At 40.3% G+C, this 14685-nt stretch overlaps 1 protein-coding gene across 7 annotated transcripts in view; it reads right to left on the bottom strand.

Annotated features, from left to right (window-relative positions):
• The window catches only part of FAM168A (family with sequence similarity 168 member A), a 185583-nt gene that overhangs the window by 43528 nt on the left and 127370 nt on the right, over positions 1-14685 (bottom strand). For all 7 annotated transcript variants that reach the window (XM_027848109.1, XM_027848111.1, XM_027848113.1 and 4 more), the window contains one exon: positions 1176-1256. In XM_027848109.1, the coding sequence (XP_027703910.1) occupies positions 1176-1256 (81 nt within the window). The remainder of the gene's footprint in view (positions 1-1175; positions 1257-14685) is intronic.

Below are 14685 nucleotides of genomic sequence, written 5' to 3'. Positions count from 1 at the left end.
ATAGGAATTAGTGCTATTCTCTGTTCTAAGGCCCCTCCCAGCTCTGATGACATTTGTGGTCTCAGGCCCTTCCCAGCTCTACATAATGGGTTCACTACAACTAAAATGATTTAGATTTCTATGGAGCTTTAAGGTTAACATGGTACTTAATACAGAACAAGCTTGTGAGGTGAATGGTGCAGGTATTATTATCCCCATTTTACACATGAAGAAACTGAGGCTCTAAAAGGAAGGGGAAGTTAAGGAGAATTAAATGACTTCCCCATTGTTATAAGACTAGCACGTATTTGAGGCAGGTCTGAAGCCCAGGCCTCCTTCCCTCCAAGTTCAGCAGCTTCTACCCCAATATTGCATTCTCACATTCTATGTTCTCAAGTCCTTTCCAGCTCTGAACTTTGGGATCCTTAGCTGTAAAATGGAAATAACAACACTTGTACTACTTGACTCAAAGAGGTGTTGTGTGGAAAGCACTTCACAAACCTTCAAGTGCTATAGAAATGTGAGTTATTCTTCTCTATCCTAAGGTTTCTTCTAGCTTTAATATCCATCAATCTATGTTCTCAGGAAGTTTGCAGCTGTAATATCCAATAACTAATAGAGATAATGAATGGGAAAATGCTGTGAAAAATAGAAAACATTGCACACATCTAAGATGCATGTTCCTCGGAGAGCTGGGTCCCATTTTCAGTCTATCCATTTGGAGTTACAGTGCTTCTCTTTGTGACTAATGACTGAGTCAAAGCAGTGGTTTGAAAGCTTGATATATTTAGACTCTTTGATGGCAAGTCTCCAACATATATACACCTGTCAACATGTTCAATGACTATAGTTATTTCTCAACTGAGATCTTAGAAGGAAAAATGAACACAAAGAACTGATTTTGTCCTTTGGGGTAAAGGCTAGGAACAGGGTCAGGATTTCTTTGAAAAGTGGGTGTCCACACCAAGGAGAGTACACTTCTTCCCCTATCTGTCCTGTCTGCATTCCCCCAACTCTTGCCCACCCCAAGGTCTAGCTCACACCCTCTCAGACACACTCAGTGCTAGGAGCCTGGGCAGGCTGAGCCCTGAGCACCCAAGCATGTGAAAGAATTTTTCCAAGCTAAACAGCATGACTACAGGGGTTTTACACCCATCGTCCTATCCCCACAAAACAACTCTCTGCCTCCTCCTTACCTGGAGCATAGCTTGGGCTATTCGTTGGATACAAGCTGGGGTTGTAGGCTGGGGCAGCTGTTGGGTAACCAGTAGGGTAACCTGCAAAGAGAAGACAGAGATTAACAAGGAGATAATCAGAAAGAAGAAGCAATTTTGTGGTGTATCCAACATTAGCCTTTACCCATCTGTCAGATACTACATGAACCTTACACATATACACATTCAAGGCACAGATCCAATTCTATTATAGTAAAACCAAATTCCACTGAAAATTTCCATATGACAAAAAATGTCACCAAATTCTAGTTTGTATTACTTTTCCCCTGTAAAAATAGAATGATAGACTCCTAATCTGCATATGTTTGTCGGATTTCAAGCCACCTCAACTCTGGCAAGCAGCGTGTGAAACCACAAATAAGCCCTCCCAAAAAAAAGAGCATCAGATCACCTTAATAAAGCCCATATACTTTGCCCCAGAGGAGGAAAGTGCTCACAGCTAACAGCAGTGGAGGAGAGAGAAGAAATGCAAAATAAAAAACAGTCTGGAGTCTTTAGTGCAAGGGCAAAGAACTCTGCCCACAACAGAAGTGCTAGAGGTGAGCAGATCCACGTTTCACTCTGATTCACAGAGCATACAGAAAAGTCAGTTATGTGTGGGTAATAAATATGTCCCTACTGGAAGAGGAAATCTGCAGGTAATTTATTGGGTGTCATCTAGCAAGATATCCTATTGTTAATATCTGAAGATACTGAGTTCACAAGATTCTGGTTTTGTTAGAGAATTCAAGGGAGAAGACACAAAGGAGAAGTGTCACATTCCAATAATGCTACCAGCTGGGAAACAGCCTTAGTTGTCTTGACTACGAGTCCCAGAACAGCCCCCAAAGTTCAATTATAGTGACAATGGGTAGGAGAAACATAAATAAGAGATACAGAAAAGGGATCAGAATAATAGATGGGCTCTTTTATTAGGATTCAGTCCCTACACGTACAGCATGGGAGGAGAAACACTGGTGGTAAAACACTGGTGCCTTGAACACAGAAGGTGCTTAATAAATGTTTAGTTGCGTTCAGCCGTGAAGTTTCAAAAGGATCAGAGGAGCCTCAAGCTATTTGCCAGACAAAAGGAGCCACAGGAGGCAAAGAAAGGAGAGTGGGGGGGGGTGTGGTGGAGGAGGAATAATGGTAGTGAAGAGAGATGCCTGTTTGTCCAAGGACTGCTGAGTTGACTTGAAGGGAAACGTGGCCAACACACCCTAGCTTTTTGTCAAAATGCAGCTGCAGAGAGGGGCTCTTTGTCATATCACAGCCCTGTCTCTCCAATGACCAACTAGGACTTATAGTCAGAAGATCTGAGTTAAATTCATGCCTCTGGCTCTTACTAGTTGTGTGATCATGGGGAAGTCACCATATCCTCCTAGCCTCAGTTTCTCACTTATAAAATTGGTGTAGTAATTTGTACAATGTGTCTCACAGAGCTCTCAGGATAACAGCACTCTAAAAACACTAAAAAAAAAAAAAAACCAACAACAAAAACAAGCAACATGACTAAAAGGCAATTCCCTACCCCACCCACCCACCCATCCAATTTCAAACTAGTAGGGTCTATAACGGGTGACAGAGGCTGAGGACTTGTAATCTGATCTAAATGCTCAACAATAACACAGCACAATTCTTGAGGTGAATTTTTGTTGAGAAATGTGGCAGGCACCTCAAGAGGATTACTGATAGGGCTTTGTGTCCGAAGTGTTAGCAATCTCTCTCCTGTCCCGATAGAAGGTGACCGCTGGCCCTGAATCTCCCATCTGGTGAGGGTGCACTGTATGAAAGTGCTTTCACCACTGTGCAATCATGCATTTCAGATCAGGAGAAGAATAAAATGCAGTGGACATTGTTGTTGTTCGTTCTTTGTTCCAAGAGGACCCATCACATCATGGCGTGATGTCTTGACTTATGCATGAATTGGATTTAAATGAGGCAGAGCTGCACAAAGTCTTCAGCCAGAATCATCAAAGGCCAGTGACAAGACAAAAGTCAGGACTGGCCCAGGATGCAATGGGTGATCTTGGCGTCTTCAACCTCAAAGTGCTCCACCGTGCCTGCTTCAGTGGCTTTCATGGAGGATTTGTTCTCATCTGCCTATTCTGCCCAGGGAAGTCTTCACCTACTTGGGGTAGACATCCCCCTAACTCATTGATGGGTTTGAGGCCCATTGGTTACCCTTAATCTGGTTTAACCCATCTGCTGAGACAGTTTTACTGGAGTGTGGCTGCTGAACATGCTACAGCTTCTTGGAGCCACAGGTGAGAGCTGGCTGACGGTGGACACCAAAGGTGGATGGGCAGCCTTACACCAGAGGTTTTAGTCCTCCATAAACACTCCATACACATACTTCAAACTGCCTCAAGAACATTCTCTCACCTTTCTGTGCCTTACTGCCTCATTAAAAGTGTTCTGCTCTGATAAGAAATCAAGAACAGATGGATTCAACTGGGCCAAGGAAATGGCATCAGCAGGGAAGGTCAAACTAGATGGCTTTAAGGAAAAAGCTGGACATGTTACTTGTCCATGTTACATGAGCTTACCCTCAAAGGAAAAAAAAGCTTCCTCTCTTGAAAGCTTCTTCATATATATGTGTGCATAGAAGGACAAAGACATACACATACACACAAGATCACAGAACTACAGGGTTTAGAGCTAGAAGGCCCTTAAAGATCATCTATAAATCAACACCCAGAAGAGCTGTCAGTGCCAGATGTGGCTCCTAAGCCCTATATGTACAGGGTGGACTTTCAAAATAGTTAATCCCCAGCAATCCTTGGGTGAATAAACATCTTTCACTATTGCTACTATTCCAATGCCTCTTCTTCTTCCCTCTTGTATCTCCCATCACTCTCGACTCTTCTCTGGTGAATGACTTGAGATTCCTGGGTCTTTCCCCCATGGACTGTTCTCTAGCCTCTACCTTCCATCATTTTTTATTTGTACCTGTCATATCCCATTTATTAAACTGTCATCTCCTTGAAGACAGGGATTATTGTGTTTCAATGTCATCTCCCCAATGCTGAACATGGGCCTTTTATAATGAAGGTATTTAATGTTTGTTGAAATGCTTGTTATGAATGAAAAGATTACACCAAAAATGTCTCCTTCTATTGTGAGGCAGCCCCTATCCCAGACCAGAAATTCATTATACATTTAATATTTTCTTTAGGAAGAGAGAGGACATTACAGATGCAAGTTTCTAAGTGAACTCACTAAAAACACTGAAATGGCTTCAGCTCATATTGTCCAATAGGTTCAGACTGCATAGAATTCCTAATGCTTCCTGAAAGGAACTAATGAAGAGATCCTCTATTTCTGGGCTGATAATTAATGAAGCAGCTCTTGTTCAAAGCAAACTCAGGCTTCCTTTCTTACAATTTACTAATATGTACAACTTGCTGATACATAAATTAAAAGGAGCTAATAAATCATAATCCCTAATTGTGGTGGGCTGAGGCAAGAAAGGAAGGTACAAGGAACAGTATGACATTGCTTTAAACAAGGGCTTTATTCTCTATCATCTAAGAGGAAACAGGCAGCTAGGTGGCACAGTAGATAGAGCACCAGACCTAGAGTCAGTAGGACTTCAGTTCAAATCCAGCGTCAGATACTTACTAGCTGTGTGACCCTGGGCAAGTCACTTAACCTCTGCCTGCCTCAGTTTCCTCATCTGTAAAATAAACATAATATCATCTACTTCCCAGAGTTGTTACAAGGATCAAATCTTAGAAGTACTACGTAAATGTTAGTCACTGTCATTACTATTTTTTATTATTATATATACTGCCTCCTCTGATTCCTCCTTGACCCTCAAACCTTTCCCCCACTGGTAACAACCTTTCTTCTCAGATCTTAACACAGCATTTTCAGATAAGTATAGAATCTCTGAGTTGAAGGAGAGCTCGATGGCCATCTAGAAGAGCTCATACTTGAACGAGAATTCTGTCCTTCAACATACTTGACAAGTGGTCATCCAAGCTTTGCTTGACAACCCCTACTGATGGGAACCTACTTCCTCATAAGGGAATTTGTTCTATTTTCAGAGTCCCCTAATCATCAGAAAGTTTCTACCTTACATGTTTTGCCTCTCTAGTTTGCATACTCCACTCTTTTCCCCCTCCTCCACCTTGTTTTGTTTTTGTTTTTGTTTTTGTTTTTTATTAGAATATCTAGCCTTCCCCAATTTGACAATACCTTTCCCATTCTTCTCTCCCGGCTGCTCCTGACTCTCTAGCTTCTTCTATCTTCACACCAACCCTGTTCTCACCTTGAAGATGCTGTGACACCTTGCGGCCTCACCTCTGTTTGGTGAATTCCTTCACAAAACCAGTATTTCTTGAAGAACTCCCCAGACTTTTCCACCTTGCCCCAATTCTAGCCCCTCTCCCCTCTTAAGAGCTCCCTCTTTGGTACTGCCTTCCCCCCAGCTTATAAGTTTCTTGAGGCTAGGAGCTGTCTTTTTTTCACTTGTATTTGTATTCCTAATACTTAGCACAGTAATTAACACAAAGTAACTGCTTAACAAATGCTCTATGTATCTATGTCTCTCTTTTCCAGAATCCTTCCAATGTCACTGTCAATGGTTCAGCAATCACATTCCCTAGTTCTTCCGCACCTGAGGATTTAGTTTTTATGGGCCAGGCTCTTTAATTATCTCCTAACTCACTTATCTCCATCAACTCTTTAGTAGCCATTTTTGTTCTGTCCTTTCCAGTCCAAATATCTTTTGGGATGGCAGAGAAGACAGAAACAACTTAAGAATTAGGGAGCTCTATCTTTGCGCACTATGGTCCCATCCGCCCACACACTGGCCTTATGTCATCTTGGCTCCTTCTCTTTTCTACAAAGTGGCTAGATAACACGCATCTCTTTTCATTGTTCTTACTTTTGCTCACCAGCCTCCCTTTATAGGAATCACCTTTACAGAACTGTGCCATTCTTTCATATCCCTCCACAGCTACTTGACCTTGCTTCCAACTTCTGTACCTGTCTTTTAAAAAAAGCTATTTCATGAGTTTCCCACGTATGCACAACAGTCTTTTTAGGAAACTCATCTTTTGTTAATTACTTTTCTCTGTGTCTTCAGAATTTCATTCTAGAGTGCTTCACAACTCTACAGAGCTTTCTGGGCAGAAATTCTATAGGATCCTACTTAATCTCTCTCTGAACCCTTACTGGCCCAAAATCTAGCTGCATGTCAGACTAAGCATATCTCTTTTCTTTTTAAGTTTATTATTTATTTATTTTTAACTTCTTTTTTTACAAATTTTAAATTTGAGTTCTAAATTTTCTCCCTCCCTTTCACCCCTAACCAACACACTGAGAAGGTAAGCAATATGACATCAATTATACACATGAAATCATGCAAAACATTTCCATATTAGTCATGCTACAAAAAAAGCAAGAACAATAAAGAAAGTTTGCTCTCAGAGTTCATCAGTTCTCTCTCTGAAGGTGGACAGCATTTTTCATCACAAATCCTTTGGAACTGTCTTGGGTCATTGTACTGGATCGGAGCACTAAGTTTTTAACAGTTGATCATGGTAACAATATTGCTGCTACTATCTAAGACAATTCCAAAAGACTCACAATGGAAAATGCTATCTACATCCAGAGAAAGAACTGATGGAGTCTGAATACAGATTGAAGCATACTTTTTTTCACTTTTTTTTGGTGGCTTTTCCCCTTTGTTCTGATTCTTCTTTAGTCATATGACTAATGTGGAGATATGTTTTCTGTGATTGCACATGTATAACCTATATCAAATTGCTTGCCATCTAGGGAAGGAGGGGAGGGAGAGAAGAAAAATTTAGAACTCAAAATCTTTCAAAAATGAATTGAAAATTGTCTTTACGTGTAATTGGAAAAAATAAAATACTATTAAATAAAAAATATTTAAACTCTTAAAAAATACTGCTGCTACTCCGTACAATGATTTCCTGGTTCTCCTCACTTCACTCTGCATCAATTCATATATGTATTGCCAAGTTTTTCTGAAACCATTCTTTTCATAATTTCTTGTAGCACAATAGTATTGTCACGATTATATATATCAACTTGTTCAGCCATTCCCCAATTGATGGGCATTCCCTCAATTTCCAATTCTTTTAGGCACACCTTTCATAACAAATCTAGTGGTCACTTCCCACCAAGGTTCCAGCATCTCCTTCCATACTTGTTAGAATCACATCCAGTGCAAAATAATTTCCCTTTATTGGTTTCTCTACCTTGTGAAAGATGAAACTATTGTTAAGGCAAGTCAAAAGATAAGTTGCTTTGTTTTGGGACTGAAAGTTCTTTCCTACCTCACTCTGCCCCCAGTGAGAAAACAAGAAAAACAAAAGCCTGTTATAAAAAACAAAAAGCAAAAACAAACTCCTTTATTGGCCAAGTCTGGAAAAAAAAAAACATAGATCTTAATATGCCAAGTCCAGAGCAGCAGGTTTCATCATAAGTCTTTTGGAATTGTGGTGGTCACTACATTAATCAAGGTGCCTAAGTTCAAAGTTATTTGTCTTCATAATATTATTTTTTTTTATTTTTTCAGCCAAAGACAAGATTTATTAGAACATCTGTCATATTGGGCAGTCTCTTAAGGAATCTAAACACCTATGAGCTGTTGGCTAGATTATAAGAATCTGAACAGTGGCTAGATTGTAAGAATTTGAGCCTCATGATATTATTATTATACAAACTGTTCTCTTGGTCATTCCTGCTTTACTCTGCACCAATTCATACAACTCTTTACAGATTTCTCTAAAACCATCCCCTTCATCATGACCTCGGTTTGAATCTGTGTTTAATCAATCAATCAACCAACAATATTTATTAAGTGCCTACTACATGCCAGGTACCATGCTAGGCACAAAGTAGTCCCTACTAAGTTTGCATTATAACAGGGAAGACAAGTATATTCAAAAATATATATAGTGGGTAGTCAAGTGAAGCAGGCTGGGACTTTTCCGGGAGAGGGAGTAACCTCACTGAAGTGTGGCAATGAGGTAATACCAGCTATGTCAAATCCCCCAACAGTTTCATGATTCTCACTGGTATTCTTGAAAAGTCACTGAACTTTGGCAGCTTTGGGTTCTCACTGTGACACCAACTTCCTGAATGACCTTGGGGAATGGGAATTCTGACAACTACAGAAAGGAGGGACTTTGATGAAAGTGACTCCTTTTGAGTAGTGCAGGATCTATCTAACCCAACTCATCCCTGGACAAGAACTTCTTTAACATTTCCAACAAGCGGTTATCCAGAACAGTGGCTGAGCCTGAGCAAGCTGCCTGGACTTGAAGCTGACCTCCTCATTCCCACATTCTACTCCAGCCCACCAGGCTGAAATCCAGGTAGAAACTACAGAAAAGAAGACAGATGTGATTTCAGAGAATCCTGAATACCATGGACTGATGCAGAGTGAAGTGATCAGAGCCAGGAGAAGAATTTATACCAGGACAACACTAAAGAGAAACAATGTTGAAAAACATAAAACTAGAATGAATAAAACAGAACAACCATGTCTCCAGGGGACCTATGATGAAGCATATTACCCACCTCCAAACAGAAAGCTGATGGACACAAGGTACATGTATTTTTGGACAGGGCAATGTGTGGATTCCTTTCCCTTGACTATGTTTGTTAATAAGGGCACCTCCTACCTGGAGGTGTTGAACTGGGAGGGTGTCATGGGAAGTGGGGATAGCAATAATGATGTCTTAAACAAGGGCCATTTTACCATTTCTTTTTTTAAAAATGCACAGAAGAGAACAGAAAGATCAAACAGAAGCACAGATAAGCAAAAAAGCTTTGAAATGAAAATCTAAATTTTATTATACATTTTAAAAACAAGCAGTATGATACAGAAATTCATGGCTTCATATAGAATCCATTTTTTGCATTCTGCTATGTGTATGGAAATGTTCTTTATAGAGTTTAAGTTTGGAAAGAAATTTTTTTAAAAAACCAATCTATATGTACATATATACAGCATAAATATAAAGTTATAGATACATATATATGTATGTATGCATACAAAATAAAATTCAAGGTAGTTTGGAAGGGAAGGCAATAGTGGTGTGATCAGGGATCAGGAAAGGCTTCCTACAGAAGGTAGTGCCTGAGCTGCACATTAAAGAAGAGATGGGCATTATGACGCAGAGGTAGGAAGACAGTGCATTTCAGACATGAGGGTTGACCAGTACAAAGGTACAGAAATGTGAAATGGAGAAATGAGGAATTAAGAGGTCAGTCTGCTTGAAGCACAGAGTGTGGGAGAGAGAATAATGTCCAATGGAGTTACCAAGATAGGTTAAGGCCAGCTAAACAGAGGGATTTCTATTTGATGCCAGAGTCAATAGGAAACTACTGGTTGAGTAGGGGAGTCACATGGTCACACTTGAGCATAAGGAAAATTACTTTGGTGCAGTATATAAGATGGACTAAAGAGGGGAGACACTTGAGATAGGGAGGCCAAATACAATTCAAAGTGAAAGGTAATGAGAACCTGAATTATGATGGTAGCTGTGTGATTGGAGCCAAGAGGTCGAAGACAAGAAGAGTTGTGAAGGTGGAAAGAGTAAGATTTGGCAACTGATTGGATATATGTTTGAGGGAGACTGAGGAATAATGGATAATACTGGGATTAGGAACCCAAGGCACTGGAAAGATAGTAATATCTTTCACAGTTGGAAGACAGAAGGGTTTAGGGAGAAAGATATTGAGTTCAGTTTTAGACAAGTTAATGATGTGTCTGGGGCATCTAGTTTGAAATGTTCAACAGGCAATTAGTGAACTAGGGATGGATATCTAGATCTTGGAGTCATCTTCATGGAGACAAGAGTTAAACCTATGGGAATTTAGAAGGAGAAGAGAAGAGAAGAGGGCTCAGGATAGAACTTTGGAGAGCATCCACAGTTAGGAGATGTGAAAGGGATGATGAGCCAGCAAAGAAGACTGAGAAAGAGTGGTCAGGAGGCTTGCCAGAAAAAAGTATTGATGAAAAATCGAGAGAGGAGAGAATATCCAAGAGGAGAGGGTGATCAGTGGTGTCAAATACAGCAGAAAGCTTGAAAAGGAAAGAAGATCATAAGATTAGGCAATTAAGGGATCTCTGGTCATTTAGAAGAGAACCACACCAGATAAATGACTGAAATTGAAAGTCAGATTACAAAAGGGTAGAGGAGAGTGAGAGGAAAGGAAGTAGAGGACGAATGTATGTATAACGTATTCATCTACTGTTCTACCACTGAAAACCTGTGTGACCTTAGGCAAGTTATTTAGCCTCTGAGCCATTATCCTCATCTGTGAAATAAAGAGACTGAACTGCATGACCTCTAAGGCCCCTTCAAAAATCTATGGTCTTGTTATTCTAAAATCTTATGAATTATATCAGGACCAAAGTAGATAACCTAAGAAAAAACTCCAGTCTTTTATCACAGTGAAATAGACAGCCTCAGGATAGAGAATGGTCCCCATCATAGGAGATATTAAAGCAAATGCTGGATGAGCCTCTGTCAAGGAGGCTGGAGAACAGATTGCTGCACCGGGAAGAAGACTGAACTAGATACACTCTAAGGCCCATTCCAACTAATAAAACTGGAGCTATCGCAAGATAAGTCTTTGATTCTGAGTCTATGATTTCCTGAGCCAATTCTCTGAGGTTCATACACAAACTGATCATAGTAAAAGAAGCATTAATACAGTGCAAAGAGTCCTGAACTAGATTCAGGAGGTTTGGGTCCTAGTCCTGTACTGCTGTTTGAACTTGGCTAAAATGATAATAATAATAATAATAATAATAATAATAATAGCTGGCATTTATGGTTTGCAAAGTATTTTACATACTTCTTCAGGTAAGCGCCACCCTATAAAGCAAGTTCTATGAGTACTGTCTTCTGTAGAGATGAGATCGAATCTTAGAGACGCGGAGTGACTTGTTCATCTTGCTTCCTACCAGGACAGGTTTGGGCCATTACAATGCATTCTTGGAAACCTCAGGAATGGGGAGCACCACATACATTTTCCCCCGTGTACTGTAGAGCCTAAAGTACTCTCTTTTGCTACTAGATGGTATCTGCATCAGTAACGTAAAATTTTGAGGGCATTAACATGGGGGATAAGTTTACACAAGAGAGGTGGAGCTTCCATTTAATAGCATTATTATTTTAATTTCTACTAACATACCCATGTACACACTTTAATTTCTATAGCATTTGGCAGTTCATAGAACATGTTCATTACAATTACCCTGTTCAAGGACGACTAGCCCCATTTTTATAGACAAAGAAGTAGGGTTAGAGAGGTCACACAATACTGTAAGTTGCAGAACTGGGATCTGAACCTGGGTCTGGCTCCTACTCTTTACATATGCCAGGCTTATTTAAACTGACAAATAGGGGACTAAAATTAATGAATATGGGAGAGTGAAAACTAACAAGAATTTAAAAACGATAAGACTGGTCAACTAAATGCTGGAAGTCTCTGAATAACCATGATGAGCTTGGATATTCAGTAGGGCATGGAGTGACATGGAAAGTATTTTATCTAAGATATTTATGTTAGAATAAACACTCTGTGTGGAATGTTTCATAGAATGGCAGATGTAGTTAACGTATTGGCTTGTTTTAATCAACTGCTTTCTCTCTGTTCTCTGTCATGTAACGGATGGTTCATGAGATCAAGAAAGGGAGATATTTAGAAAAGAAGCTGACATAAAAACAAAAGATATAATTTTTAAAAAGACTGAACACCCAGGGCCAGTAACTAGATGGCTTAAAATGAGGAAAGCATCCCACTTCACACTCCAACTTTGGACAAGACAGAGGCAGGACAAGTTCAGAAACTCTGTTCAATACTCACTGGTATTTTTCAACCAGGGCAACTAGTGGTACAGTGGATAGAGTGTTGGGACTGGAGTCAAGAAGACTCATTTTCCTGAGTTCAAATCCAGTCTCAGACACTTACAAGGTGTGTGACTCTGGGCAAGTCACTTATCCCCATTTGCCTCAGTTCCCTCATCTATAAAATGAGCTGGAAAACGAAATGGCAAACCACTCCAGCATCTTTGCCAAGAAAACCCCAAACATGGTCATGAAGAGCTTGACACGACTGAACAACAACAACAATTTTACAACCAAAAGCCAATTGTAGAAGTCAAAGATTAATTCCCCAAATTCTCAAAAGCTTCTTTGGGATCCTCAAAAGCCCAAATACTTGGACTTTTACAATGTACTTTTTGTTACTATAAATTTCCATAAATTCTTCTGAACTCCAAAGAAATTTAATAAACCCTCAAAGAGCTTTCTGTGTTATAGGAATGTGAGACTAGAGTTGTAATCTGTAACAAAGTAACCAGTTCACGTAGAATCCTACTTAACAAATGTGAAGGAACCTTAGAACACAGATAAGCAGAGCCAGAAGAGACCTTCAGAACACAAAGCAGTATGCCAGCACTAGTAGGGACTTCTACATCATCAGCTACAAGGATGAGTTGCTCAAGACCCCTGGAGGCCATCCATACACTGTGGGCTAGCTCTAATTGTTACTAAGTCTCTCCTTACCCTGAGGCAAAATGTTCCTTTCTGCTACTGGACCCCACTGCTCCTAGTTCTGCTTTCTTGGACCAAGCACAGCAAGTCTAATGACCTTTCTACATAACAGCCTTTCAAATCCTTGAATACAGCCTTCACATCCACCCTCTCTAATCTTTGTCTTCTCCAATTATCCTCTTTTTCAGACTAAAAATTCCCAGCCTTATTTCCTATTAATTTCCCCCATATCCTCCTCTCTAGCCAAATTGGACTCTTTTTTGTGCCCTGGACATTTCCTATCCTCTTCTGCCTCTCTGCTTTTATGCTTGCTTTTAACTCTGCCTGGAATGCTCTTTCCTTATAGCTATCTCATTATGATGAAATTTTACTTCAGAACCCAACTCAAATTCCATTTTCTCCTCCTGGAAGCTTTTCCTGCCCCCATCAATCAGAAGTGATCCCTTCCTCTGATGTCTCAGCATGTCTGTACCTTTCTCACACACCTTATCTGGTGCAATTCTGTAAGTGCAGTGGGTAGAGTGCTGGGCCTGAAGTTCAGTAAGACATCTTCATGAGTTCAAATCTGGCCTCAGACACTTCCTAGCTGTGTTACTCTGGGCAAGTCACTTAACTCTTTTTGCCTCAGTTTCCTCATCTGTAAAATGAGCTGGAGAAGGAAACAGCAAACCACTCCACTTTGTTGAGAAAACTCCAAATGGGGTCATGAGGAGTCAGACACAAAATAATTCAACAACAATTATATGTGTAAATGTCTTACCTCCAAATCCCTCCCCTATACTGTTCATCTTCAGGTCTTTCCTAGTATTCTAAATAGAGAGTCTCTGAACAGAGTAGGCACTTAATAAGAGTTTGCTAAGTTGTGTATATTAGGACCAAAGGGAGGTTAATTAAAATTAATTCTGAGGTATCAAGGGACAATTTGGTAGAAGGTATAAAGGGAAAGGTACTTGACTTGGAGTCTGACAATCTGGCCTAGAATCCTAGCTTTGCTAGTTTTAGGTTCTGTGACCTTGGACTGGTTATCCAACCTCTCATGGCTTCTCTCACCTGTAAAGAGGAGGGATAGCTTATGTTATTCCCTTCCCGCTCTAAACCTATTCTAATGATATCTAATGGAAAGAAAGCAGAGGGTTGAGGACTGAGCTTCAGGGAATGTACATTTCAAGGTGGCAGAAAGAAGTGGAGTCAGCAAAGGAGTGGAAAGGAAGAGAGGATAAATGAGGTGGGATTAATCAATCAATCAATTTACAAACCTTTTTTACTACGTGCCAGGCACTGTGCTAAGCACTGGGGAAATAAAAGTAAGAGCCGAACAGTCCCTGTCTTCAAAGACTTTGCATTCTAAAAGGGAGACAACATACACTAACACAAGTATATGCAGATATTTACAAAACGAATATAAGGCAGTTTGGGGAAAGAAGGCACTAATGGCTGGGGAGATCAGGAAAGGAATCGTGTACAAGGCAGAGCTTGGACTGAATTTTGAAGGAAACCAGGGATTACAAGAGGTAGAGGTAAGAAGGGACGGCCTTCCAGAGACTGGGAAACAGTTAGTGAAAAGGTACAGAAATAGGAGAGATGGAGCGTCATGAGTGAGGCACAGCAAGCAAGCCAGGATGGCTGGACCACAGAGTGCATGGAGGGGAGTAATGTCTAACAACACTGGAAAGATAAGGAGGGGCCAGGTTGTGAAAAGCTTTAAATTCCACACAAAAAAAGTTCATATTTGACCTAGAGGCATTAGGAAACCACTGGAATTTATTAAGTAGAAGGGTGACAGGGTCAAACCTGCACAGGATAAGAACTAGGGCACGTAGTAGCACTGAAATCAAGGGAAGAAAGAATTTCAGGAATATGGCAGTAATTAACAAGGAAGTGTCAAATGCAGAAGAGAGGTGTGAGAGAAGGACTAAGAAAAGACTGATCAGGAAGTC

Source organism: Vombatus ursinus, unplaced genomic scaffold (assembly GCF_900497805.2).
Source record: "Vombatus ursinus unplaced genomic scaffold, bare-nosed wombat genome assembly UNPS02005659.1, whole genome shotgun sequence".
NCBI classification, from domain to species: domain Eukaryota; kingdom Metazoa; phylum Chordata; class Mammalia; order Diprotodontia; family Vombatidae; genus Vombatus; species Vombatus ursinus.
The sequence above is the reverse complement of the archived record's forward strand: the minus strand, read 5'-3'. Positions and strand labels throughout refer to the sequence as shown.